Source organism: Oryctolagus cuniculus, chromosome 2 (genome assembly GCF_964237555.1).
Source record: "Oryctolagus cuniculus chromosome 2, mOryCun1.1, whole genome shotgun sequence".
In the NCBI taxonomy this organism is placed as follows: Eukaryota; Metazoa; Chordata; class Mammalia; order Lagomorpha; family Leporidae; genus Oryctolagus; species Oryctolagus cuniculus.
Window position 1 is genome coordinate 155285582 of NC_091433.1, and position 25186 is coordinate 155310767.

General features: G+C 55.2%; 1 protein-coding gene across 1 annotated transcript in view; it reads left to right on the forward strand.

Annotated features, from left to right (window-relative positions):
* The first annotated feature begins 238 nt into the window (after positions 1–238).
* KCNK12 (potassium two pore domain channel subfamily K member 12) overlaps positions 239–25186 on the forward strand; it is a 52448-nt gene continuing 27500 nt past the window's right edge. Inside the window, exon 1 of the mRNA XM_002709881.5 lies at positions 239–2073. Coding sequence (XP_002709927.1) covers positions 1683–2073 — 391 coding nt within the window. The 5' untranslated portion in view covers positions 239–1682. The remainder of the gene's footprint in view (positions 2074–25186) is intronic.

The following is a 25186-nucleotide window of genomic DNA, read 5'->3' on the forward strand; positions in this document are numbered from 1 at the left end:
GGGAGGCCAGAAAAAGAGCGCAAGCTACCGCGTGCACCGAGGGCGCTCGCGGCCACCGAACTTGGCTGCCCCAGCCAAGCGGGCTCGTGGCCGGTGGAGAAGCGCCCGCAGCGCGCGCAGCACCTGCCGTCCTTCCCCGCCGCGGTGGGGCCGGGAGCGGCCATTTCCTCGGGGCGTTCCAGAGCGCCCCCTTCCCAGCACCCGCTTCGTGGGGACTCGCTAGTGAGCTTCCCCTACACCTCCTCTACCCTCGTCCCCTCTCCCAGGGTCTTATCCTCGTCCTGGGCTGGAGGGGATCAGAGAGCTGGGGTGGCCAGAGGAAACCTGGCAGCCCGCCCGGCCCGGGCGCCTGCTCCTCCTCCGGTGGCACCGCCGGCCCCCACCCGCGCCAGACTCCGCCGCGTCTCTTCCGCAGCGTCCCCACCCTGTCGGCACCCTGCTCCAAAGCCTGCACCTGCCTCGGGGCGGGGGCACCGCGGGAGGCCAAGAGGAAGACGGGGAGGGCTTGGGAGCTCGGCGCAGCGGGTGAGCAGCCTAGTCCCGCGCCGCCGGCCCCAGCTGCCCCGGCGCCGCCCGCGCCCCGGCTGCGGCACCCATGCGCTGTCCGCGGTGCTGACGCGGACGCCCGCCCGCCGGGCCGGGAGGGGGAGCAAACGCCCCAGCTCCCCCAGAGGCACCCTCTGCGTCCTGGCGCTGCGCTGGGATGCAGGGCAACGGAGTGAGCGGAGGGAACTTCAACTTCGGACTGAAGCCCGAGAATCCCGTGTCGGGGATTCGCTAGGTGCGACCCCAGCCCTGAGACCGCAGAACGCCCTCAAGTTACACAAAGTTTCCCGGCGGCTTGAGACAAGGGAGGGATCCCGGAGCCGAGGGGCAGGGAGGATGAGAGAGCTCGCTGGCGAGGTGGCAGCCAGCACCGCAGTCGGACACCTTCCCGGGCGGCCCGCATTCGCGCCTCCCCAGCGGCCCCGAGGCGTCGCCGCAGCCCGACTCTCCACCCTCCCTCCCTCCCCAGCTCACCCCTCCCCGACACCCCGCCCCGGGCGCCAGTGACTCCGCCTCTCTGTGCCGGGCGCCTCTCCGGCTGGAGCTGGGAAGGGAGCGCTTCCCTGGACTCCGCTCCGCTCCGAGGCTCCGAAGCCGACGCCGCCAGCTCAGCCCCGGGGGCGGGAGCAGGACTGCCCGCGCGGCCTGCGCCGGAGAGACGCCGAGCCGGGAACGCCTCATGGGACGCCCCCGGGGGCCCTCTCCGCGCCCCGCTGCCGCGTCGCGGTCCTAGGCGTCCGGGCTCCACGGCCCGCCCCGCCCGCAGCCCGCGGCCTGTCCGGAGAGGAGTATGAGGCCCGGGGCCCCGCGGACGCCGGCCACAGGGCGGCAGGGGCCTAGCTGCGGAGCCCCGCGCCCGAGGGCGGCGGGTAAGGAGTCACGGGAGCCGACGAGGCGTCGGGGCGCGGACAGGAGCGCCCCAGCCCGGGCGCCCGCTGGGCCGCGGAACCCGTGTGTGGCCTGAGCGCCGGGGAGGAGGCGGAGGCGCGCCGCCGTCCGGGCTCTGGGGGAGACGGCGAGGGGCTCCTCAGCAGCCCCTGAGCCCTGGCCACCATCCTCACGCTCCTGCTCCCGCGGGGGGATGTCGCGGCCCGGGCCCCAAGCGCCACCCCGGCCCCGGGGCTGAGCTCCGGACCATGTCCTCCCGCAGCCCCCGGCCCCCGCCCCGCCGCTGCCGCCGCCGCCTGCCGCGCCCCTCCTGCTGCTGCTGCTGCTGCCGCCGCTCGCACCTCAACGAGGACACCGGCCGCTTCGTGCTGCTGGCGGCGCTCATCGGCCTCTACCTGGTGGCGGGCGCCACGGTCTTCTCGGCGCTGGAGAGCCCGGGCGAGGCAGAGGCGCGGGCGCGCTGGGGCGCCACGTTGCGCAACTTCAGCGCGGCGCACGGCGTGGCCGAGCCGGAGCTCCGCGCCTTCCTCCGGCACTACGAGGCCGCGCTGGCCGCCGGCGTCCGCGCCGACGCGCTGCGTCCGCGCTGGGACTTTCCTGGCGCCTTCTACTTCGTGGGCACCGTGGTGTCGACCATAGGTGAGCGGCACGCCGCGTGCGCGGCTTTTCCCCTCCGCGTCTTTCACCTGCCGCCCGGTCCCCTGCTCCGCGGCTCGGCCCGCACCCGCAAGGCTCGTGCCTGCCCGAGGTGCCCCATTGCCGACTTTGGTCCCGCGCGCTCCCCTCCGCGCGCGTGCCCCTCCTCCTTCCGCATCTCTCCTGGCTTTGGGCGCGGGAGGTGGCCGGAGAGCCCCATCTCTGGCGCTGCCCCAGCGATGACTTGCCAGGCAGTGTGGCCGAAGCGGGGGATCCTCACCCAGGTGCCCGCGCTCCAGAGCTCGCCGGCCCCTGACCTGAGCTCCGTGCACTTGGCTTCTCCTCTGGGGGCGAACGTGCAGGACAGGGGCCGCTGGGCCTCCGTTTCCTCACCCAGGTCGTTTTGAAAGCCCTCTGTGCCCCGGCGCCCAGCGCTGTTTCCTCTGCCTTCCCACGCCCCTGCTCTTTCATCTTTGACCTTTACCCCCGGGGAGGGGGAATCGCTTCTCCCACCTTGCCTCTTCCCAGTGAAGCCCGGACTGCAGCGCCGCTGTCCTGCGCCCTCCCTGGGTGTTCTGCCCCCTCCCTGGGTGTTCTGCCCCAGTCTCCACCCCCGCCTCTCCTCCGTTTTCTCGGTCGCGGTTCGGGTTCCCTGGCCACTTTTCCCAGCCAGTAGTGGCGCCAAGGGGTTGCCTAGAGAAGCGATAGCTCCCTTGTATTTCCCATCATCCCTTATACTTTTGGTATCCGCAGTTGATGTTTTCCCAACCTTGCCAACCCTGCTATGTGGATGCCCGGCCCCCCCCACCCCCCAGTCTGCCGCTTCCGTAGAGATTCCGGAGCCAGGAGCCCCCGCTGCTCCCCAGCCCACCCCTTCCTTCTTTTTTCCTCTCCTGCCACTCACCTTCCGCCTCCTCACCAGTCCTTTCCCTGGGCCCTGGGGGTCCTGTGAAATCCAGTCCGCAACCAGCCTGCCCCGCTACTCACCTGGATGGAGTGCAGAAGGAATGCAGCCTCAACGCTTTGGCGGCACTCTATGTCCCACCCACTCCAGTTTCCAGTTCGAGGCTGGGGGGATGCACCTCCTGTCCAGCAAGGCGCTATCTCCTGGTGGTGCACTTTTTTGAAGCGGGGGAGGGTGGGGGGTGGATTTGCTGGGCTGAGAAGTGAGAGATTCCATGGACACACCTTCCATGGTGGGCTCTGGTATGGTTTGGTATTCCAGCTCCGAGACAGGCGCTTGGACTCACCGACTAGTGTGAGCTGCTGTGGATGGCTGCTCGGAGGCAGGGAGAAAGGCTGGAGCGGTGTTCTGGCGTGAGCTAGCGCCGTCTCTCTGACTGTATATGTAGAGTCTGTGCAAGGCCTTCCTTGCCTTCAATGATTTTTTCATGTGTCATGCTTGATCTGATGATTTTAAATAGAAAGGCAGATACGGCCCAAGTCCAAAGCACACACAAATTGGATAAAAATACCTTTAAAAGCTATATCATGTTGTTATGGTGATTGAAGATATAAAATGACCCCCCCTCAAAAAAAAATCCCCTTTTAAGAGCTGCATCAAGTTGCTATAGCAACTCGAGTTTTTTTAAATGCTTTAAAAGTACTAAAGATGCTTAGTCCCGGAGGATGACGTCATGTGCTCATAGCTCATTACTGATTTGTGCTCTTCGTCTTGTAAGCACACCCTCTTGCTAAAGGCCAGCCATGCACATATGGGTGGGTACAGCGTTCTGCCCTGGTAATGTGTGTGCTGGCTTCCTACAGGCTACAGGGGAAGTGCTGTCAGTGTCCTTGACCCCTGCAAGCCGTGAGAGCATCCACACAGGCTCCCATTGCCGTGACCTGTGGTCTCTGTGCCTCTCTGATGAGCTCCCGTCAATCTTTCACACACTGCCCCTTTGGAGGCAGTGATCCCAAACTGGCCACAGCTTCTAAGGCTTCTCTCTCAGCCTTTGCACAGAATCAAGTGAGTACGTTGGTACATTGTCCCATGTTCCAGCCTTTAATCTACTGGCAGGTTGGCTATTCTGTAGTCAAGCAGAAAGGAATGCTGTTCTTTCCTGATCTGTGCTTTCAGATGTAGGCAGGCAGTATAGGCGACCTCCACTGAAGAGTGTGGCCTTGTCCTGAATCATCCAGCACATGGTTTCCAGAGTCTGCAGGGAAAGTTCTGAACCAGCCTATAGACAGCTCAGGGTTGAACTAGCCCCCTGCAGGGATGGCGAGACAGCCACACGGTAGGAGTGGCGCCTGCCTGGCTCTCTGGGGCAGTGGTTGAAATTGGCCACTCTTTTTTTAAAAGATTTATTTATTTATTTGAAAGTCAGCGTTACAGAGAGAGAGGGAGAGACAGATCTTCCATCCATTGGTTCACTCCCAAAATGGCAGCAATGGCTGGGGCTGGGCCAAGCTGAAGCCAGGAGCCAGGGAGTTTTTCAGGTCTCCCACATGGGCCATCCTTTGCTGCTTTTCCCAGGCCATTAGCAGGGAGCTGGATTGGAAGTGATGCAGCCGGGACATGAACTGGCACCCACATGGGATGCTGTCGCAGGCAGCAGCTTTACCTGCTGTGCCACAGCACCAGGCACTGAAACTGGTCACTTCCGTCCGTCAGATAAGTCCCCAAGTGCATGATTTCCATATCCGCCTTCTCTTTGCAAAAGGTAGCTGGATGGGATTTAAGGGAAGGCCTACCTATGTCAGTTTCTCATCTGCTTGCCTTCTTCCTTTCCCTTAAATGCTGAGTCTGCAGAGACAATTATTATTACTGCTGCTGCTTTTTATGGGTTTGCCAGCTCAGGGAGCCACAGCTCAGTCCATAATCCTCAGTCAGGATTCCCCGCTGACACCTCATCTGGTGCACAGGACAACGAACATGTACTCAGTTTCACTGGATCAGTGACGATCACAGTGTGTGTGCAGCAGTGTGGAATTCAAGGGACCAAAAAGATTTGCTTCAACTATGAAGCCAGTGTCAGCTCACGTCTGTTTTGTGTGGTGTACCCACAGCTCAATGACAACATCTAGACTTTGGTGTAGAAAGCCCTTCCTTCCTTCCTTCTGCAAGTAGGAGGAGGTCTTGCGTGTGTCAGGTCCAGCGGTGTATTTTGAATGGCTGGAGCTTACTCTACCTGACAAAAGTTAAAGTATGTGCCAACGTGGGTAGCTGGACTGCAGCATTAGCAGGCTTCATTTCATCTAAAGATGACCACAATAAGAAGAGGGCCTTTAGTTCGATCCCGTGTGGCATAGGGCTAAGGGACTTGTCCAGTGTCACATGGTTAATGATGGGTTCAGGGAGGTCTAGAATCCAAGTCCTGTGGTGTACGTCCCACCATTTAATTGTTGGGAACATTCTTGTCTGAGACGGAAGTATTTAATGATGGTGTATGTGTATCTAGGGGTATGTCTGACACCAAGGCAGGAACAAGCCTGTTGGTCTGGCCGGTAACTGATTAAGTGGAGAGAAAACTTGAAGGATCAAAGAAATCCTACAGTTTAGGCAGGTTTAGAAGCACCTGAAAGGTCGGAGACAGCTGAGCTAGCAAGAGCCAGTTTGAAAAAAGTCCGAGACAGGGGCGCTGGCAAGTAGGAGACTTTCTGGCAAATTCTGACTCAAGGACAAGGGCCAGTTGCTTCCTACCTTCTTTGGTATCAGTGTGTGTGTGCGTGTGTGCACGCTCATATTCTGAGAACATTAGTGTGCATAGGGGACGGGAAGAAGCAGCAGCAATGGGTCTTCCACCAGCAGGAGACATAAAGATTCAGGAGTGGCTGTGTGTACTCAAGGTGAGATGGAACACCATGGAATTTGTCTTGACATTTGGGCGCCGTATTCAGAGCTGGGCAGTTGGCAGTTGTGTCAACACATCTGTGTCCACACAGCACCCAGATCCGGCGGGAAAATTTGCCATGATTATTCAGCAGTAGTTGAATAGCTCAAGCAAATGAGAATCCGCTCTGTGCTCTAAATTATTCATACAGCCTACTTCCATGGAAGTGAAGTCCCAGGTAATTATTATTTGTCCCATTCACACTATGTGACTTACTCCCTAGGGGCTGAAATCCAGTTTGTTTTAATGCGACAGCACATATTTATTCGTTCCTGCATTTAACAAGCATCCAAGACAACAGCGCTGTTGTGGACGCCTGTATGGCCTGTGGCACCATGGGTCCCTGCATCTGCTCTGGTGACATGAATTCCTGAAGATAAAGAGGGTGGCCATTGTTCCTTCTGCGCCAAGCAGTGTTCTAGGAGGCAGTACTCTGGCTCAGAGATACTCAGAGTGAGCCATAAAGTATTAATCCATCATTTCACATCCTAAAGGATGTTTTATTGGTTTACTTTGAAAAGATTAAAAGGAAACTCTCCCTGGGGTTTTAATTATGCATCTGCTGTCAGATTTACACATAGAAGAGAACATATTTAAAAATCTTTCTCAAATGGCAGCTTAATATAAACAGAAATATTTTTGCTTCCTTTTATTGGGTTTTCTGGCAGCGTTTTGTAGCTATAAAGCTAAAATCACGCTGTGTAGACGGGATGGTGTAGATATGAGAGCTGTCACTTTTGGCACTGCATAATTTAGCTTGCTACTTTCAGAATTAAGCACACTTAATTATTCAGCCATGAGATTAGTAACAAGTCCTAACCCCCCCCCCCCCCAACTCCTTTGAACATGGATTTTTAGAAAATGTTTTTGCCACAAAGGAAACTGAGACATTCTAAGATTGAAATGTCACTGCCACATTTACATTTGGGTCTGACATGCAGGTCGTGCTGCTGGCGGTGTGGTTCCAGTAGCTGGAGTGACGTATATTACCCAGGAGGGCAGCAGTGCCTTCTCTGCTATTTCTCCCTGTCACTGTTTTTTGTTTTTATTGAAAGATGATGTTATAATAGCACAGGAAAGATATTTGGAAAAAAACATATCATTGAATGTGGGGCTTCAGATGGCGAGTGGGCAATGCACATCCATGCACTACTCCAGCCTCAGCATCCTGCATCGGACCCAGCACGGTAAACACTCACTGAAGTCGTTATCAAATTCTCCTTATCAAGAGAACACATTGCTCACAATAGCGCCACCAGAACCCGACTCTTTTTCCGTCTTTGCAGACTTCCCTGTGCCTCCTTGACACAGCTTTTGTAGGGAAAAGAAAGGGAGCGAGCTGACATGTGTCCAGGCCTTCCCTTTGTGTGACCACCTTAGCATCCTCCTTGTTTCTGGGGCTCCGCTTGGCCTCCCGCGCTGAGGTTAGTGGGTAGGTTCACTCCGCCGAGTGGATGTGCTGTGATTTACCGCCCCTATTGCTGCATGGCGGGGTGGCTCCCAGTTCGGGGCTATTTTGGGTAATGCCACAGCAATCATCTTTATGCACATGGCCTTTTCTTTCTGGAATACTTCCTTGGGATGAATTCCCAGTGGGGGAATTGCTGAGTCAGAGGGTACTGCTGTCTCCAAGGTGCTCATGGCCAACTCTGAGCAAGGAACTGCCCAGTCTCTCCCAAAGCCTTGCAGAGACCGGACAGCTATCCAGCTAATTGCTCCCTGGGAACAAGCCACAAACCCACTTGGTTTTCCCAGGATGGCGCTCAGCTCCAGGCACTGAGCTTGCTCCTGAACAAGGCTGTGGCGTTGGAATCTTCAGCCCCCTGTTTCCATGAAAGTTGCTTCCCTTGGGAAGTTTTGGGTGAGTGGAGAAGGGCAAGGATAGGCAGCTGGGAGCAGCCAGCAGGCGTCGAAGCCTCAGACAGAGGGGAACTTGGACCCTCTTCACTCCTGGAGTGCTCTGCACTACTCTCCGGCCAAGCCGGCAAGGGGGAGCATCCTTCCACTCAGTCCTGACCGTGCCCGAGGACCTAGCCCAGCCCGGAGTCATGCCAGACCAAGCAGAGATACCCTCCCAGAGGTTCCGGCGGGGGTGCCTTAGAAATCCTCAGAACCTTCTCCACGCATTTAGACCGTTTGGCCCACAGAAGCCAACAAGCAGCCCAAGGCAGAAAACAGCAAGCAGCAGAGCTGCTGCAGCTGGGGTGGGGGCTGGAGCCCTGACCGCTGGGCCTCCCCTTGGATGCCACCCACTCCTGGAAGTCTTTTTCCAAGGAGCCCTACAGCTCCTCCAAGACCCATCTTGTTCTTCACCTTATCTGAGGCTGGGAGGGCAGGCAGAGGCTGCCCGTGGTTACTCACACAGCGGGGGGCGGGGGGGGGGGAACATGAGCTAAAAGATCTCGCTCTCACTCAGGAAGAGTCGTGTGAGTATTCCTAAAGATGTATGATCTGCCTCTCCTCCCCCCACCCCCGATACCCCATTACGCACACACACGCACGCACATACACTCAGAGGGGGAGACAAGTGCTGGCTGCAGCCACAGTTCTGAGCAGCCGCCTGGCATGAAGGGGGAGCGTTGCACTGTACAGAGAGGAGGGTGTGGGTGGCTGGGGAGCCGCAGAGGCAGCCGGAGGAAGTGACAGTGTCCCTCCAACAATCCTCGCCTGACCTGAACGTGGTGGCAGCGGCGGCGGCCTCGGGTCGGGCTTTGAAAGTGACATTCAGGAAGTGCCCCAGTCCTCGTGAGCGACAGCGGAGACCCCCTCCCCCTACCCCTCAACTTTGCTCAGCCAGATCAGACCCCATGAAGCTGGGAGGCAGCTAAAGGCCACTGGTCTGTTCCTGTGGTCAACCCAGTTTTCTTCCTCTGTCTACTCCCATTGACCTCCCCAGGAGCCCAGGGTTGGAGCAGGGGCTGCCAAGCAGGAAGCCCAAGGCGGGTGTGCCAGGCAGGGTCCTGGGCTCTGACCCTCACCACAGCAGATCTCTACAGGGAGGGTTGGGGTGGAGGGTCTTAAATCTCTGGGGGCTTCGTACTTTCCATGAGATCCGGGAAAGCTGCATTGTAGGGCAGGGGAGGTAGTGGCAGAGTCCAGAGTGGAGCTGAAGCCTAGGGCCTCACTCCAAACTGGTGCTTGAGGCCGTAAGACTCTGGCCTCAGGCAGTTCCACTTCAAACACCACCATTCCTAGCCACTGCCAGCTCTAGACCTCCCTCGGGGAATCTCAGCCTCTTCTCCGTGTGCCCGGGCTATGATTCAAGGTGCCCTGGCCCCTACCCATCAGTCACATCCTCCCGCTTGGCCAGTGGGGTGTGCCCAGCTCTGGAGTAAGCCCCTGGCTCATTCGTGGGTCAGCAATGCAGTTGCAGCTGGGCCCTTGGAAGGAACCAGCAGGTAACTCGCTCCATCTGCTTCCCCTGGATCCCAGGGGGCTCATCTAGAGGTGATCGGGACAGAGCATCCAGGATCTTGTGTCTGTTCGCAATGCCTTTATGCTCACAGTAACAGATGTCACAGCAGGAAGGCAGGGCAGCACCAGGGGTTCTTCCCAAACCACACCGTGCAGGTGCATCACCTGGGGATCCATTACCCTGCCTGCAGGTTTCTGTTCAGTAGGTCTGGGGTGTAGCTCCCTGTGCTGCCTATCTGCTGACCCCAAGACCACACCTGAGTCGCCCAGGTGCAGGGAAACAGCAGCAAGTCAGGGTCTGGTACCCTAGACCCTGCTGTGCCATCACTGGCTGCATGGCTTTGGGCAGAACACAGCACCAGCCATTGCCTCAGTTTCTCCATTCCTTTATTTTTTTCCCTTAAAGATTTATTTATGGGGCCAGTGCTGTGGTGTAGTAGGTTAAGCCTCCAGTCATGGCACTGGCATCCCATATGGGTGCCAGTTCATGTCCTGGCTGCTCCTCTTCTGATCTAACTCTGCTATGGCCTAGGAAGGCAGAAGATGGCCCAAGTGTTTGGACCCCTGTCACTTACATGGGAGACCCGGCACAATGGGTGCAGACTGGAAACAGGATTGGGTTCCAGTCCCAATTCTGCCACTTACAAACTGTGTGCTCCTGGTCAGCGGATAAATGTCTTTGCCTCAGTTTCCCCCCTGTAAAGTGAAGATCCTGATGGTTCTTCCCCTTGGGGTTGAAGATTAAAGGAGGGAATCCTGGTGGTCAGTGCCTGGGAACCCCGCTGGGGCCCCAGCTCCTGCGGGCTGGGCCACCCTACGGTGCAGGTGGGCAGAGGCCTCCGCTCCCCTCCCCTCCGGAATTCTGGGTCTCAGCCACCTCTGTCAAGTGGCTGCCCTGTGCAGGTGCATAACTGGCCCGCCAGGTGCTTACCAAATGCCTTTCCTGGGGTCTGCATCCAGACTGTCTTCATCATTCCCCTCCTGGAGATAGGGAGACTCACTGAACAAGGGTCAGAGTGGCCCTTAGGCCACATCCACCGGGTCTTTCCTGCACCCCACTCCCAGAGCAGCACCTTGGACAGCCACAGCCCTGGCTACCTCCTCTCTCCCAGTCATGCCAGGGCCTCTTGGCAGTGCCCAGGCTGAGGGGGTGGTCACAGAGCAGAGAGCAGTGGAGCAGCCAGCTGCTGGCCAAGGCCAGGCACTGCCACGCTTCTCCGGAGTGGACCCAGTATTGGGGCTGCAGCTGGAGGCCGCTGTGGGGGAAGCTCAGCCGTAAACGCCCCCAGTGTTGGTGAGAGCCCCCCAGGTGGGTGAAGAAAGCCCCAGGGCTGACCATCTGGGGCAGGAGGAGGCTGCAGGGCCCACCAATGTCTGCCTGCCCCGGACCAGACCGTGCAGCAGCCAGGGCTTTGCTCTGGGGAGTGAGTGGACAACTGAAGCATCTTCGGTCTCAGTGAATGACTCCTCTCCCCACCTCATGTCCTGCTTGCCTATTCACAGTGTTTGCTCAGAAACCTCTCCCAAACCATAGCACAGCAGAGAAGATGATATCCCAGTTCATGGACCAAGCGACGAGCCCAGAGAGGTTATGTGCCATTCTTGGCACTGCACAGCCAGTAAGTGACAGAAGAGGGGACCCGAGGTTGATTTGCCCCTGCACTGTGTACCACATGGGAGAGAAGCATCACAGCCCCATCTGAGGTCTGCGAGCCGTGAGGGTGGAACAGGATGGATATCCAGGGCTGAAGCACCTTGTAGGCGCTCGGGCTGGGCTGTGCTGGGCTCCCTGCAGCTGCATAGCCAGGCTGAGGTGAGGGCTGCCTGCTTTCTGTGCTTCCCAGCCCAGCATTGCTCTGTGGGTGTGGCTGCCAAGCACGGGGCTCCCCATGAGGCTCCCCTAAGCCCCGGGAACTGCTATCGAGGGGCAGTGCGGAGGCCCAGACAGAGGCCCCTGAGCCTTGTACACGGAGCAGAGACGCAGCACAGAAAACCCAACAAGGAGGCCCTCCGATGAGCACACCAGCTAGACAGGTCCGGGAGTGCGTCCAGTCCCAGGCTCAGTCTCCCGGACCTGCTTGATTGGAGAGAGACCCTGCCCAAGGTCAGGTGCAGGTGCAAACCCTGCCCAGATGTTAGGGAACACATGAAACCAGATACCTGTCTGTGTACCTCCCTCTCTGGCCACCCCCCATCACACAGCACCCCAACCCTCTCCTCCCCCCAGTCCCCAAGCCCACACTCCAGGCACTCTCACCCTGGGCCATTGCTCATGCTGCCCTCTCCCCTGGAAACTCCCTCCCCCTGCTCTCCAATTCCTGCCGGGTGAGCTTGGTCTTTAAGGCCCCGCTCCAGAGGTGCCATTAGACAGGGACTTCTGTGAAGTTCATTTACTGCCGCAGGCCTGTGGCAATGACTTGTTTCAGTGCAGCTTCCCTGGCGCCCATGTGAGTCCCTGTTTCGTGGGATAAGGTGCCTTTCCTCTTCCTGCAGGTCAGCATCTCTGTCTTATGGTGCTAGCCCTGTTGCAATGAATACAACAATAATAACCGTGATGGAGGCAGCCTGGCGTTGAATGACAGCTATGAAGTGGGCACTCTGGAGATGGAGATAATTAAAGAGGTAGTTTCTGTCAATCATGGTGTATAAAGCATAGCACAGAGTAGGTGATTAATCAACATATGTTGAGCAAATTGAATGAATGAGAAACTGAAAGCCTTGGATTGCTGGAAATTAAGGGGAAAAAAAAAAGGCAACTGAGCAACCCCAGCCCAGCCTCCAGGAATCTCCCAGTGCCGCCGCCTCCACTCCCCACCCTGCAGCTGGAAGTGTTGGCCATGCTCTGGCGCCTTTCCTGGGACATTGGTTTAATGATCTCTCTGCGGCTGGCAGGTGTGCAGCAGGGCAGCCAGCTCATTCCCTCTGGGGCTCCCCTGGCTGGCTTCTGACTCAGCTGGGTCCTTGTCCTGACCCTCCCAGGGCCTGGCAGGAATGAGGACACTGTGGCCAAGCCACAGCCCCTGGAGGGAAACCAAACCAGTGGCTTCTGAGCTCCCACCCTCTGTCTGCCAGGGGGCGGTGGGAGCGGTTCAGTCCTGAGCAAGGAGGCCTGGCTCCCACTGACTCGGATTCCCAGCCTGGCCCTGGCCGCATCCCTCTGCTGTCAGGAGGCCCTCTCCATCCAGCACTTTGCCCTTCTCTTTCACCTTCCCTGGGACACACCCCTTAGAAACCTGGTATCGGGTTTGATGGACAGATTTGATGGATATCATGCAACTCCACGAACCAGGAAAAGCCACCCCTCCCCACCCAGGCCAGCACCACTCCAATGCCTCCAGAAATATCTGGGGATGTTTATATCGGAATGGGGTGTCGCAGCTTTCTGGAAAGTTGCCTTTGAAACTGATGCAAACGCTGACTTGTGCTCTGTGTGACTTCTCCCTGATCCAACGGCCGCCGTCTCCTTCCCTGCTGCCGGGTGCTCCGAATTCTGAGCCTGTTTAGTTGCTAACACAGGGCCTGCCAGGAAAGCTGCAGGGACAGCCCAGGCCCTGGAAGGAAGGAAAACCACCCCTGCCCACGCTAGCCACACTGGCCTCTCCCGTGGAGCAGGGTGCATCCTGGAGGCTGTGCGGCTGTTGGACATTGAGGTCTCTTCTAAGATGGAGGCCCAGTAAGGAAGCTGAGATGGCGTGAGCCATCCTGGGGGAGGCCTGCCAGCCCTGGAGGCAGGGGAGAGGGCCCTGGCCACATGGGCACAGGAGCGGGGCTGCCAGGCCCTGCCCCACCCCCTCTCTGTCATTCCTCACACTTCCACTTGGGACAGCATGAAATTATGTGTGTGATGATTTGTTTAGCACCTGCCTCCCTTGCCAGACTCTGGGTTCCTGGAAGATAAGGTCTCTGCCTCCTCTGCTCCCTGCCATATCCTCTGATTCCTGGCACCAGGCTTGGCCCATGGGAGGGGCTCCAGAGAGATTTTTGGAATGATTGTGTACCTGAATGAAGTGCCATTTCTAAATTCTCAACCCTACTGAGGCATCTGTTTAAGAAAAAGAAATGAAGAACTCTGCAATGCAGATTGTGATTCACTTTGTAAAAGGAAGTTTCAGGGTGGGCATTTGGCACAGTGGTCAAGATGCCGCTTGGGACACCTGGGTAGAACTGCCTGGGCTGGAGTCCCAGGTCCACTTCTGATTCCATTTCTGCAAATGCACCCCCTAGGAGTCAGCAGGTGACAGCTCAGGTGTTTGGGTTCCTACCACCCACATAGGAGACCCAGATTGAGTTCTGAGCTTGTGGCTTTGACCTGGCCCTGCGCTGGCTGTTGTGGATACTTGAGTAAGTCAGAGAATGGGAGCTCTCTGTCTCTCTCTACCTTGCTCTCTGCCTTTCAAATAAAGTGAATACATATAATTTTTTTTAAATTTTGACAGGCAGAGTTAGACAGAGAGAGACAGAGAGAAAGGTCTTCCTTTTTCTGTTGGTTCACCCCCGCAAGTGGCCGCTACGGCTGGAGTGCTGCGCCGATCCGAAGGCAGGAGCCAGGTGCTTCCTCCTGGTCTCCCATGCGGGTGCAGGGCCCAAGGACCTGGGCCATCCTCTACTGCACTCCCGGGCCACAGCAGAGAGCTGGACTGGGAGAGGAGCAACCAGGACAGAACCAGCGCCCCAACCAGGACTAGAACCCAGGGTGCCAGCGCTGCAGGCAGAGGATTAGCCTAGTGAGCTACGGTGCCCGCAGTACATACAAATTTTAAAGCAGGAAGCTTCAGCTTTCAAAGGGATTCACCATAGGCCCCCCTGTGAGTTAGCCAGGTACCCTAGTACTTAAAAAAATTATTTATTTATTTATTTATTTATTTATTTGAAAGAGTTACAGAGAGGCAGACGCAGAGAGAGAAAGAGAGAGGTCCTTCATCTGCTGGTCCACACCACAGATGGCCGCAATGGCCAGAGCTGTGCCGATCCAAAGCCAGGAGCCAGGAGCTTCCTCCAGATCTCCTAAACGGATGCAGGGGCCCAAGTCCTTGGGTCATCTTCCATTGCTTTCCCAGGCCACAGCAGAGAGCTGGATCAGAAGAGGAGCAGCCAGAACTAGAACCGGCGCCCACAGGGGATGCTGGCGCTTCATGCCAGGGCTTTAACTCGATGCGCCACAGCACCTGCCCCTCCCCCAGTACTTTTAAAGTGAGCTGTAACTTGTGACAGTGTGGCAGGCACCCAGCAGCTGCAGAACCTCCACACTGCTGCCATCTGCTCCTTCACACAAGCCCCAGATCCCAGGCCTAATGTCAAGTTAGTGAGCCTAACAAGAGCTGAGGTGGACGGCGCACCCTGTACTGACTGTGCTTGTCCAGGCTTTCCTGGAGCAGTAGGGCAGAAATTAGAATGCAGGCCTAACATCCAGAAACTGCCAGGCAGAGCCCTGCAGAGTGCATTGTTCAAGCAGGCAGATGTGTATTATCATCCACATCTCCATTTTAAGATGGAAGAGATCTGAGACCGCTTGCAGAGCAGTGCAGTGCGGTGGCCGGGCAGAGCGCTGGGAGGCCCTGGGCCCAGCTCTGATTTCCTCCAGCTCTGCCAGCACCCCAGTGATGCTCATGCTTACTGTAATCTGCCCCACTCCAGTCTTCCCCCACCCACCTGCCCAAGACCCTGGCTTCCTAATCACTCTCTGTGACCATGGTTTTCCCCATCCTGCTCCAGCAGCCACTCAGTTCTGTGTCCTTGCAATGACCAGGAACTGTACTGATTTCAGAGTTTTTTACTCCAAACATCTCACCTCCCCACTGCTTCCTTCCAGTTCCCGGCCACTGTGGCCCCCAGGACACTAACCCTTTGCCACAAGATCTACAGTCTCTAACTCTCCTATCTTGTACTTCCCACATCTTTTTTGGCCTCTCATTGTGTGTGTGTGTGTATGTTTTGGTTTTTTTGTTTGTTTGTTTGTTTGTTTTGTTTTTTGACAGGCAGAGTGGACAGTGAGAGAGTCAGACAGAGAGAAAGGTCCTCCTTTGCCGTTGGTTCACCCTCCAATGGCCGCCGCGGCCGGCGCACCGCACTGATCCGAAGGCAGGAGCCAAGTGCTTCTCCTGGTCTCCCTTGGGGTGCACGGCCCAAGGACTTGGGCCATCCTCCACTGCACTCCCTGGCCACAGCAGAGAGCTGGCCTGGAAGAGGGGCAACCGGGACAGAATCCGGCTCCTCGACTGGGACTAGAACCCGGTGTGCCGGCGCCGCAGGCGGAGGATTAGCCTAGTGAGCTGCGGCGCCGGCCTCATTGTGTTCTAACCCAGCTTAGAGTCACTCCCCTTGTGGGGACCCTTCACCTCCTTGTCCCTGTCTCCCTGTGCCACACCCCAGCACCCACTCTGACGCTAGCAAAATGCCAGCTTCCTGTCTGTGCCTCACCTGCACCCAAGCAGCTGCCTGAGGCTGGAGAGAACCCCACAGAGATGCTGACTGGTCCAGCTTTACCTTGGTGATGCCGAGCGCCGGTGGATACCACACACGGGAGGCCCACCCCCACTATGCTCCCTACTGGGTCCAGTTGCCACCTGCCCACTCTTTCCACCTTCAGCCCCCACGCCCTTTCCTCTGCTAGTCACTTTCACACTTCATTGAGAAAATACAGGATCAGACAGGACTCTTGTACATTGCACCTACCGCATGGGGCAGTTTTCTTGCGGTTACAGTGGGTGAATTGTTCACCCTCTTGCCTTCCTCGCCGGGCCCCCTCCCCCTTTCTCAGGGACTTAGTTCCTGCCATCTCCCCCAACCCTGCACACTGTCAATTTTCGCTCTCCATCAATAGGCAAATGTGTATTTTTTTTTCCTTCTTGATAGATTGCCCTTGGCCCTTGCATCATCTTCCAGCTGCTTCCCCATCTCTGTGCTCCCCTAAACAGGAAGACTTCTCAAAAGCACCAGCCCCATCTGCCTTCCTCAGCCTCCGCCCCCCACTTCCCAGGTCCATGTCCCTAGGGCCTCTGCCCCCACCTTTCCACTGAGCCTGTTCTTGGAAGTCCCCAGCCACAACCTTCCTGAAAATTCCAGTGGTGGTTTCCCTGTCCTCGGCTCACTCAGCATCTCAGCCGGGTTTGACAGAGACCATTCCTCCTTCCCACAAACCCCATTGCCTGGCTTCCGGGGTACCACTGCTCACGCTGGCCCTCAGCCCTGTGTGCTCGGTCCCCTTTGCAGCGCTCCCTCTCGTGGTGGGAGGGCCCCGTGCTCAGCCTTCAGAGGCTCCCTCGGGACTCCCTCTCCAGTCTCGGCTCCCCTCATCTCCAGTTTTCCTCCACCTTCTTAATTTCAGTGAAGAGGGCCCACACACTGAACTGACCAAAGATTTATTATATATACTATGGAAGAAAAAAGTGAAAACCCAAAGAAGTAGTAGGCACTTTTTAAAAAAGATTTTATCTATTACTTATTTGAGAGGCAGAGTTACAGAGAAAGGTCTTCCATCCACTGGTTCACTCCCCAAATGGCTGCAACAGCCAGAGCTAGGTCAATCCAAAGCCAGGAGCCAGTAGCTTCTTCCAGGTCTCCTATGTGGGTGCAGAGGCCCAAGCACTTGGGCCATTGTCTACTGCTTTCCCAGGCCATAGCAGAAAGCTGGATCCAAAGAGGAGCAGCTGGGACTCGAACCGGTGCCCATAGGGGATGCTGGTGTCACAGGCGGAGGCTTGGCCTACTAAGTCACAGTACCGGCCCCAGTAGTAAGCATTTTACTTTTCTGATCCAGCTCCCTGCTAACACACCTGGGAAAGCAGCAGAAGATGGTCCAAGTGCTTGGGCCCCTGCACCCAAAGTGGAAGACCCTGAAGAAGCTCTTGGCTCCTGACTTTGGACCAGCCCAGCCTTGGCCATTGCAGCCATTTAGGGAGTGAACCAGAGGATGGAAGACCTCTCTTTCTCTCTCTCTCTCTTTCTCTGCTCCCCTAACTATGACTTCCAAGTAAATAAGATAAATCTTTAAAAACAAACAAAAAAAGATAAATTGTGGAGAAATGGAGGCAGCTAATGTGCCTGCCTCCCATATTGTAGTACCCAGGTTCTTTCCCCAGTCTGGCTCCTGACTCCAGCTCCCTAATGTGCACCCTGCCAGTCAGGAACAATGGTAAATTGTGAGACGGGACAGTAATGGAGGATGTAGTTTATTTTAGTAAGGTTTGTCACACAGTCTCATGAACTCTGTGAGCTGACGAGAGACCCTGCATAACCTCATTCTTAACAGGCATGGGAGAAGGAACACCGTCACAAAGGGACATTTGTGTCCTGCCTTTAGGTGGACAGGGGAGTGTAAATTTCCCTGCTTCTCCTGTTTCTCAGTTGCCTGCAGCTCAGAATAATCCTTCTGCCAGAGTGGCGTGTTTGGCTGTGGTGTGCTCTGCCCTGCTTTACCCCCTGTGGCTTTAAATCCTGTCTTTCTGCTGCTGACTTCAGATGAACAGTCCTGGTCTTCCACGCTAAGCTGCAGAACCACAGGTCCAACTGCCTGCCTGACGGCTCCACGTGGATGTCTAATATGATGAAAACTTAAGACGACCAAAAATACCAGGAGAACTCTTGACTCTTGCCCATTCTCACTATTTTTTTTTTTTTTTAAGAACAAAATCTTTATTGGGCTCGGACCAGGAGTCCAGGGTTCTTGAGGACCTCTGTGAATCTGTTAATTTTCTTTCCTGTGTTCTTTTTGGCCTGTTTTTGCAGCCTCCTGAGCTGCTTTTCCTTTTGGCAATGGGTCCTGGCCTGCTCCTGTTTTCCTGCTGGGTGGCTGTCACTGCCTGGGACCCCCAGCCAAGCTCAGGAGCCAGGAGCCCCAGCAGCAAGCGTGGAGGCTTCAGATGCGCACCCTTGAGGGCTGCAGGAACCACCATCTGCTTTTTCTTTTTTCAAAGATGTATTTATTTATTTGAAAGTCAGAGTTACAAAGAGAGAGAGAGAGAAAGAGGGAGAGGTCTTCCATCTACTGGTTCACTCCCCAGATGGCTGCAATGCCTGGAGCTGGGTGGATCCGAAGCCAGGAGCCAGGAGCTTCCTCTGTGTCTCCCACATGGGTGGAGGGAACCAAACACTTGGACCATTTTCTTCTGCTTTCCCAGGCCAGTTAGCAGGGAACTGAATCAGAAGTGGAGCAGCCAGGACTTGAAGTAAGGTGTTGCCCAGCTGTCAAGGCTTAAATTACTAAGCCCCGGTGCCAGCCCCCACCCGCTTTTTCCCATCATAGGGCGGCAGGATCCCATCTAACACCTTGAGGCGGTCTGAGGCAGCCTGGCTCCTCTTGGTCTTGGGGCCCGGAAATGGTAAGGAAGGGGTTGGTGTCCATCTACCTGTGGAGGAAGGCTGGATACCTAACTTATTTTTGTCAAAATTGCCAGAAATGTAGACGCCCTCAGAATGCACAACCACCAGCTCCCAGCCGGATGGCAATCCAGAACCTAGACCCACGTGGTGAGCTCCAAGTACCATAGCAGCACCTGGCAGACTCAGATTCTGGCTTGAATTAAAAGCCTGCCTAGGGCTTGGCACTGTGGCATAATGGGTAATGCCGCCGCCACCGCCTGCAATGCTGGCATCCCATATGGGCACCGATTCAAGTCCCGACTGCTCTACTTCTGATCCAGCTTTCTGTTATGGCCTGGGAAAACAGAAGACGGCTCAAGTCCTTGGACCCCTGCACCCATATGGGAGACCTGGAATAAGCTCCTGTCTCCTGGCTTTGGATTGACCTAGCTCTGGCTATTGCAGCCATTTGGGGAGCGAATCAGTGGATGGAAGACCTCTCTCTCTAACTCTCCTCTCTCTGTGTAACCCATTCAAATAAATAAATAAATCTTTTTTTTTTAAGATTTATTTTACTTGAAAGTCACAGTTACACAGAGAGAGGAGAGGCAGGGGGGTGAGAAGGAGGGAGGGAGGGAGGGAGAGGGAGAGAGGGGGAGAGAGAGAGAGAGAGAGAGAGGTCTTCCATCTGCTGGTTTACTCCCCAGATGCCTGCAACGGCCGGAGTTGTGTCAATTCTAAGCCAGGAGCCAGGAGCTTCTTGTGGGTCTCCCACGTAGGTGCAGGGGCCCAAGGACTTGGGCCATCTTCTACTGCTTTCCCAGGCCACAGCAGAGAGCTGGATTAGAAGTGGAGCAGCCAGGTCTTGAACTGGCGCCCATATGGGGTGCTGGGACTGCAGGCAGAGGCTTTATCCGCCATGCCAAAGTGCTGGCCCCATAAATAAATCCAAAAAAAAAAAAAAAAGCCCACCTAAGAGGAAGCCACATCTGAGCTGGGAGTCCCCCAGCTTCGGGGAGGGAATGGCTGGCAGGTCTCAGAGCAGTTACATGGGTTTGATCTCATGGTTGTGAGACTCAGCCCAAAGCTGGTGATTGTAGCTCATCATGGGCACCATCCCACCCTTAACTGTTCCTCGCTCAGTCTCTCATCCCAACAAACGTCACCAACAACTAAGACTTGTCCTGAGCCTTCTTGCTTCCTAACCTTGCATATCCAATCCATCCTCAAATCTCGGCAGTCTGCTCTGCAAACACCTTGTGGGTCCATCCGCTTGTCCGCGTGCCCATTACCGTCAGCCTACGCCAGCCTTCAGCGTCATCTTGCTGGTGCAGCTAAGTCAGTCTCCTGACCAAGCCCCCAGCCTGACAACCTGTTCTCCACACAGCAAAGAGGTCTTTAAAGGTGTAGACTCATCCAAGTCCTTCCCTTGTTTGAAGCCCTCCGGTGATTCCCATCACCTGACATAGCACTTGGCACCATGACCCGCAGGGTGGGAGCTCGCCCTGTCCCCTCTCAGCCTCACGATAGCTTTCTTCTTGGCCCAGCCTGCTGCAGCCACACCGCACTTACTAGATGTCAGGGCATTGACACTCACAGTTCCCACTCCTCTGGAGCACTGCCCCATGAGTCATTGCATGGCTATGCTCAAGGATGTTCAAGCCTCTATGCCTCAAGCTAACGTGTCGTCCTTTGATGAGCCTTCCCGGGTCCCCTCTTCATACCAGTCACCGTCCATCACACCGCCCTGCCTTAGTACCTGAACAGTGTGTTCTGCTTTCAGAAATGATCTGGTGCAGGGGTTTGTGGCTTGATCTCTGCCCACTCTCTGTCCCCAGAAGTCAGGGTTGGCCTCGCACAGCACCTGTGTGTTGAATAAATGAGCTAACTTTCAAAGCTTCCATTATAACACCTGCAAGACAGGCATAATAATACTACCTCTCTGGCATGGTTGTTGGAGGAATTGATTATACGAGGCAATGAATGTAGGTGCATAAGCTGGCCTGTTGTTTAATAAGCTCTCTAATGTGAACTTGTGTTTTTGTTAATGGCTAATTTGGCTGAGGTCACACGGTAAGTGACAGATGTAGGCCCTGAGCTGAGGCCTCTGACCCCAGAGCTTTTGCCCTCTTTCTCAGGTTGCAGAGGAGGTAGGCCTGGAGAATGGTGAGGGTGAGGTCTGGAGCAGCCTGCCCTCCGCCGGTTAAGGAACAACGGCAGGTGAAAACTGCTTTCATAGCTTGGGGTCATGTCAGAGGACCTCAAAGGCCCAGCAGAAATGTGCAGACTTGGTGTGGGAGCAATAGAGAGCCACTCTAAGTTCTTGAGCAGAGGCATAACATGCTGATGAGTGTTTTAGAAGAGCCTTCTGACCGTTTTGTCACTGTGTCATTGTGCCATTAAGCCAGGCAATCCAGTTAGTCTGAATTGTTGCTCTCCAGGCTGCCTAGAAACGACTAGATCATTGTGAAGGCCCTTGTTCTGGCTGTTTACCTCCAACACTTGCTTCAGCCCACTGCCAGCTGTCCCCTCGCTCCATCAAGCGCTGACGTGTCTCCATCAGTAGTAAATCCTTGAGGAAGATGTACTTGGCTTGTGCACTCTGAGCCGAGTGATTCCAGCATCATTCAAGAGGGTTGTCAGTGGGTACAGCTTCGGAGCTGCAAGTGGCTCATGGCCTAGGGTAGTCAAAATGTTACATTATAGTTACTGTTGAACATGCCTTGAATGAAGGGGTAGGCTTGGAAGCTATGCAGGAGTCTCTCAATGATGTCTTGGGGAGGCCATCACAGGTGGAATCCTCGTGATTGGCCGAGGGGCAGTAAATGCTTGCTCATTAGCTTCTCTGGCAGCCCATGGCGCAGGGGCTGTGGGGTCATGGGGCCTTTGGAAAGGAGGAGAAGAGGGAGGGAAAGGTGTTTCCAGAAGGCAAAGGGCAGGATTTAGAGATTGGCACTCAGCAGAGCTCCAGGCGACCTCCGCGGATCTTCGGTCTTTCTGCTCTCCATTCCTCCCCCATTTCCTGACGTGGGGGCCACACGTGACGGTCCAGGGAAAGGGGTGCCAGTGGGCCTGGGGTCTCCATGGGGCACCTGGAGATCTGTGGGCCTCTCTGGGAGTGGGAGGGAGGCTGTTGCAGACGCTGCAGCTGGGCAGAGGGCAGTGAAGTCAAGCTGGGGCTGCAGGAGAAAGTCCCTCCTCCCAAGTGGGCCACAGCAGGCGCCCTGCCCTCCCTGCTCAGAAATCGCTGAGGCCAGCAGCCTGTGCCCTGCTGGTGGGAAAGGCACTGGCGTGGGAGGAGGCAGCAGAGGTCGGTGTGCAGCAGTGACCTTCACTCACAGCATCCGTGTCCCTAGACTCTCCCTCACCTCCAGCTGAATCCCTACTTTATTTTTTTTAATGTTTCTTCCATAAAACTTCTTTTTTAGCCACTAATGGCTGAAGGACACCCTGGCTGCAGACTCGGAGCTGGTACTCTGATTCTACCCCATGTTCTGAGCCTGCTCCCTCCCCCAGAACTGAGCAGGGAGACACCCAATTGCTCTGTTACAGGATGGGATGAGCCAGCATTGCAAGGCCCTGGCTCTTCTTCCCTGCTTTCCCTGTAACACTACCATGGTGCGACACAAGCCATCCCAACCTGGAGCTATGCACAGGGCCATCTGTGGCTGGAGCTGACTCTCAAAACAATGGCCTGCCTTCCCCAGAACTGATGTGAAATGGTTTCTGCATCTAACAGTCTAGAAATGGGGAACTCTAGAAAAGCTTGACAAAGTTACAGTATGTGTGCATGTGTCTTATACTTGATCTCCCATTTAAAAAAAAAAAAAAGATTGATTTCTTTGAAAGACAGAGTTACAGAGAGAGGTAGAGACAAGAGAGAGAGAGAGGTCTTCCATCCACTAGTTCAATCCCCAAATGGCTGCAATGGCTAGAGAGAACTGATCCGAAGCCAGAAGCTTCCTCCAGGTCTCCCATGTGGGTTTAGGGGCCCAAGGGCTTGGGCCATCTTCCACTGCTTTCCCAGGCACTTTAGCAGGGAGCTAGATTGGAAGTAGAGGAGCCAGGACTTGAACCGGCGCCCAAATGGGATGCCGGGGCTTTAACCTGCTGTGCTGCAGCTCCGGCCCCATTTGATCTCCCATTCTACATCGTCCAAACCACTTAGGAGATCCTGTATTCCAATTTGGCATCCAGAAAATATCCCATTCATACATTTATTCTACAACTATTTACTGAGTACTCATTATGTACCAGAAACTGCTATAAAGTCCCAAGACACAGCAGTGAACACATAGTTAGAGTCTCTACTGTTTGAACCAAATGTTCTAGGGAGAGAGATAGTCAATCAACAAACAAATGAGTAAGTATCAGGTAGTAATCAGGGCCGCAAAAAGAAAAAAGTGAGGGCATAGAGAGTAATGGAAGTGGGAGTGCTTTTTGATAGGGTGGTCCGAAAGGCTGTCTCTGATATGACCCTTGAGTGACAACCAGAAGTGAAGGGAGGGAGAGGACCATGTGGTTACCTGTAGGGAGAGTGTGCCAGCCAGGGCCAGGGTCCTTAAGCAGGAACTGGGATGGTTTGTTGGAGGAGCAGCAAGGAGGCCAAAGTGGCCGGATTGGTGTTTGGAGGAGGGGTACGTGGGAGTGTTAGAATGTGAAGTCAGATCAAGAGCCAGAGACATCTGTGCAGGGCCTCCAGGCCATGGCAAGGCCTCTGGATTTGGCTCTGGGCGAAATGCAGAGCCACTCAGGGGTTCTGAGAAGTGGAGTGAGGTGATCGGACTTGAACGTGATGATCACCCTGGCTGCGTCTATGGTCAGTATTTCATTGCTTTAAGTAGACGCCCAAGAGAAGTGACTTAGGAAGGCAGAAGGCTTATGCTGCTCACAGTCTGGCATCTGATGAGGACACGATGGGGCAGGTGTGGAGAAGCAGTCACGTGGTGAGCCGGGAAGCAGAGACTGGAAGCAGTCTCTTCCCTCCCCCATGTCCATGAGTCTCTCCTTCATGAGCCTCCCCCTCCACGCCAGCAACGTAATCCAGTCCACTTGCCCAAGGCCCTGCCCTCCAACACCATATCTGGATCAACCCTCCACCCTATTCCATCATCAATGCTTAACATTGTTGACCTAAGACTTTCAGGTTTAAATGTCTGTATGACTTTGCAGAGCCAAATCCTGTACAGACCATAACACTGCTATTCAGGAAAAAACCATAGTGGGGCAAAGTGTAGAAACACAGAAGCCAGTTAGCCAGCCTCTCAACTGTTCTGGATGAGATGGCGGCGACTGGAACCAAGATGTTGTGGGGAGCAACTCGGACTAGACTATGTTACTGGAATTAAGACTTATTCTATGCATCTGCTCTCCCACAATATGGCGCTGGGAGAGGAGGAAACAGCTTCTACACAGCTGCCTCCAGTTCAACCAATAAACAGCAGGACCTGCTCCTGATTGGAGGAGAGCAGCGTACTCGGCATGTGGGTAGCAGAGTTGGGATTGGTGGAAGAGGACTATAAAGGAGGAGAGAGATAACATGCACCAGGAACATCTAAGGGGAACATCTATCTGAAGGAACACCTGAGCAGCCCCCGAGAGAGCCGGCCGGCGGTGTGCCGCTCCCCTGCGGAAGTGGGGAAAGTGGCAGGGGGCCCGCCCCTCCACGGAGGTGGAGGGACGGTAGCCAACCCGGGAAGAACCAGCAGCAAACCCAGGGAGGGCCGAGCAGACAAAAGAACAGCGCAGGGTCCTGTGTTGTTCCTCCATGAAGAGGGGGAGCGACAGATGTAAACAGTGGAACCAGGGGGAAGCGATCAGATTTCCCAGAACACTTATTAGAAAACGTATATTCACTGGGTATAGCATTCTTTTTTTTTTTAATTTTTTTTTTTTTGACAGGCAGTGTGGACAGTGAGAGAGAGACAGAGAGAAAGGTCTTCCTTTGCCATTGGTTCACCCTCCAATGGCCGCCGCGGCCAGCGCACTGCAGCCGGCGCACCGCGCTGATCCAATGGCAGGAGCCAGTGGGTATAGCATTCTAGGTTGGGGAATGGGTGTTTAGCCTAGCAGTTTAGACACCTGCTTCCCATACCTGGATATGACTCCAGCTTCCTGCCAGTGCAGACCCTGGGAGGCAGCAGTGATAACTAACTGGGTTCCTTTCACCCCCATGGGAGACCTGGGCTGTGTTCCCAGATCCTGGGATCAGCCCCAGCCCAGCCATGGCCATTGCAAGCCTTGACCAGAAGGTGGAGGTGCATTCTCCTTTCCTCTCGCTCCCAAATAAACAATTTAAAATAGAATTCTAGGTTGATAAGTTGGGTTTTGTCTTTTTGTTTGATTCAGAAATGGTTTTCTGGCTTGCATAGTTTCTGACAAAAAGTCTCTGTGAACACCCTTGTCTCTGTCTATCCATAAACAATATGCCTTAATTTTTAACAAGTTGATTTTGTTATGCCTTTGTGTGGTTTTGTTTTTATCATGCTTGGGGTTTATTGGGCTGATTGATCTGTGTGTTTATAAATTTTATCAAATTTGGAAAATTTTTTTGACTACTATTGCCATCC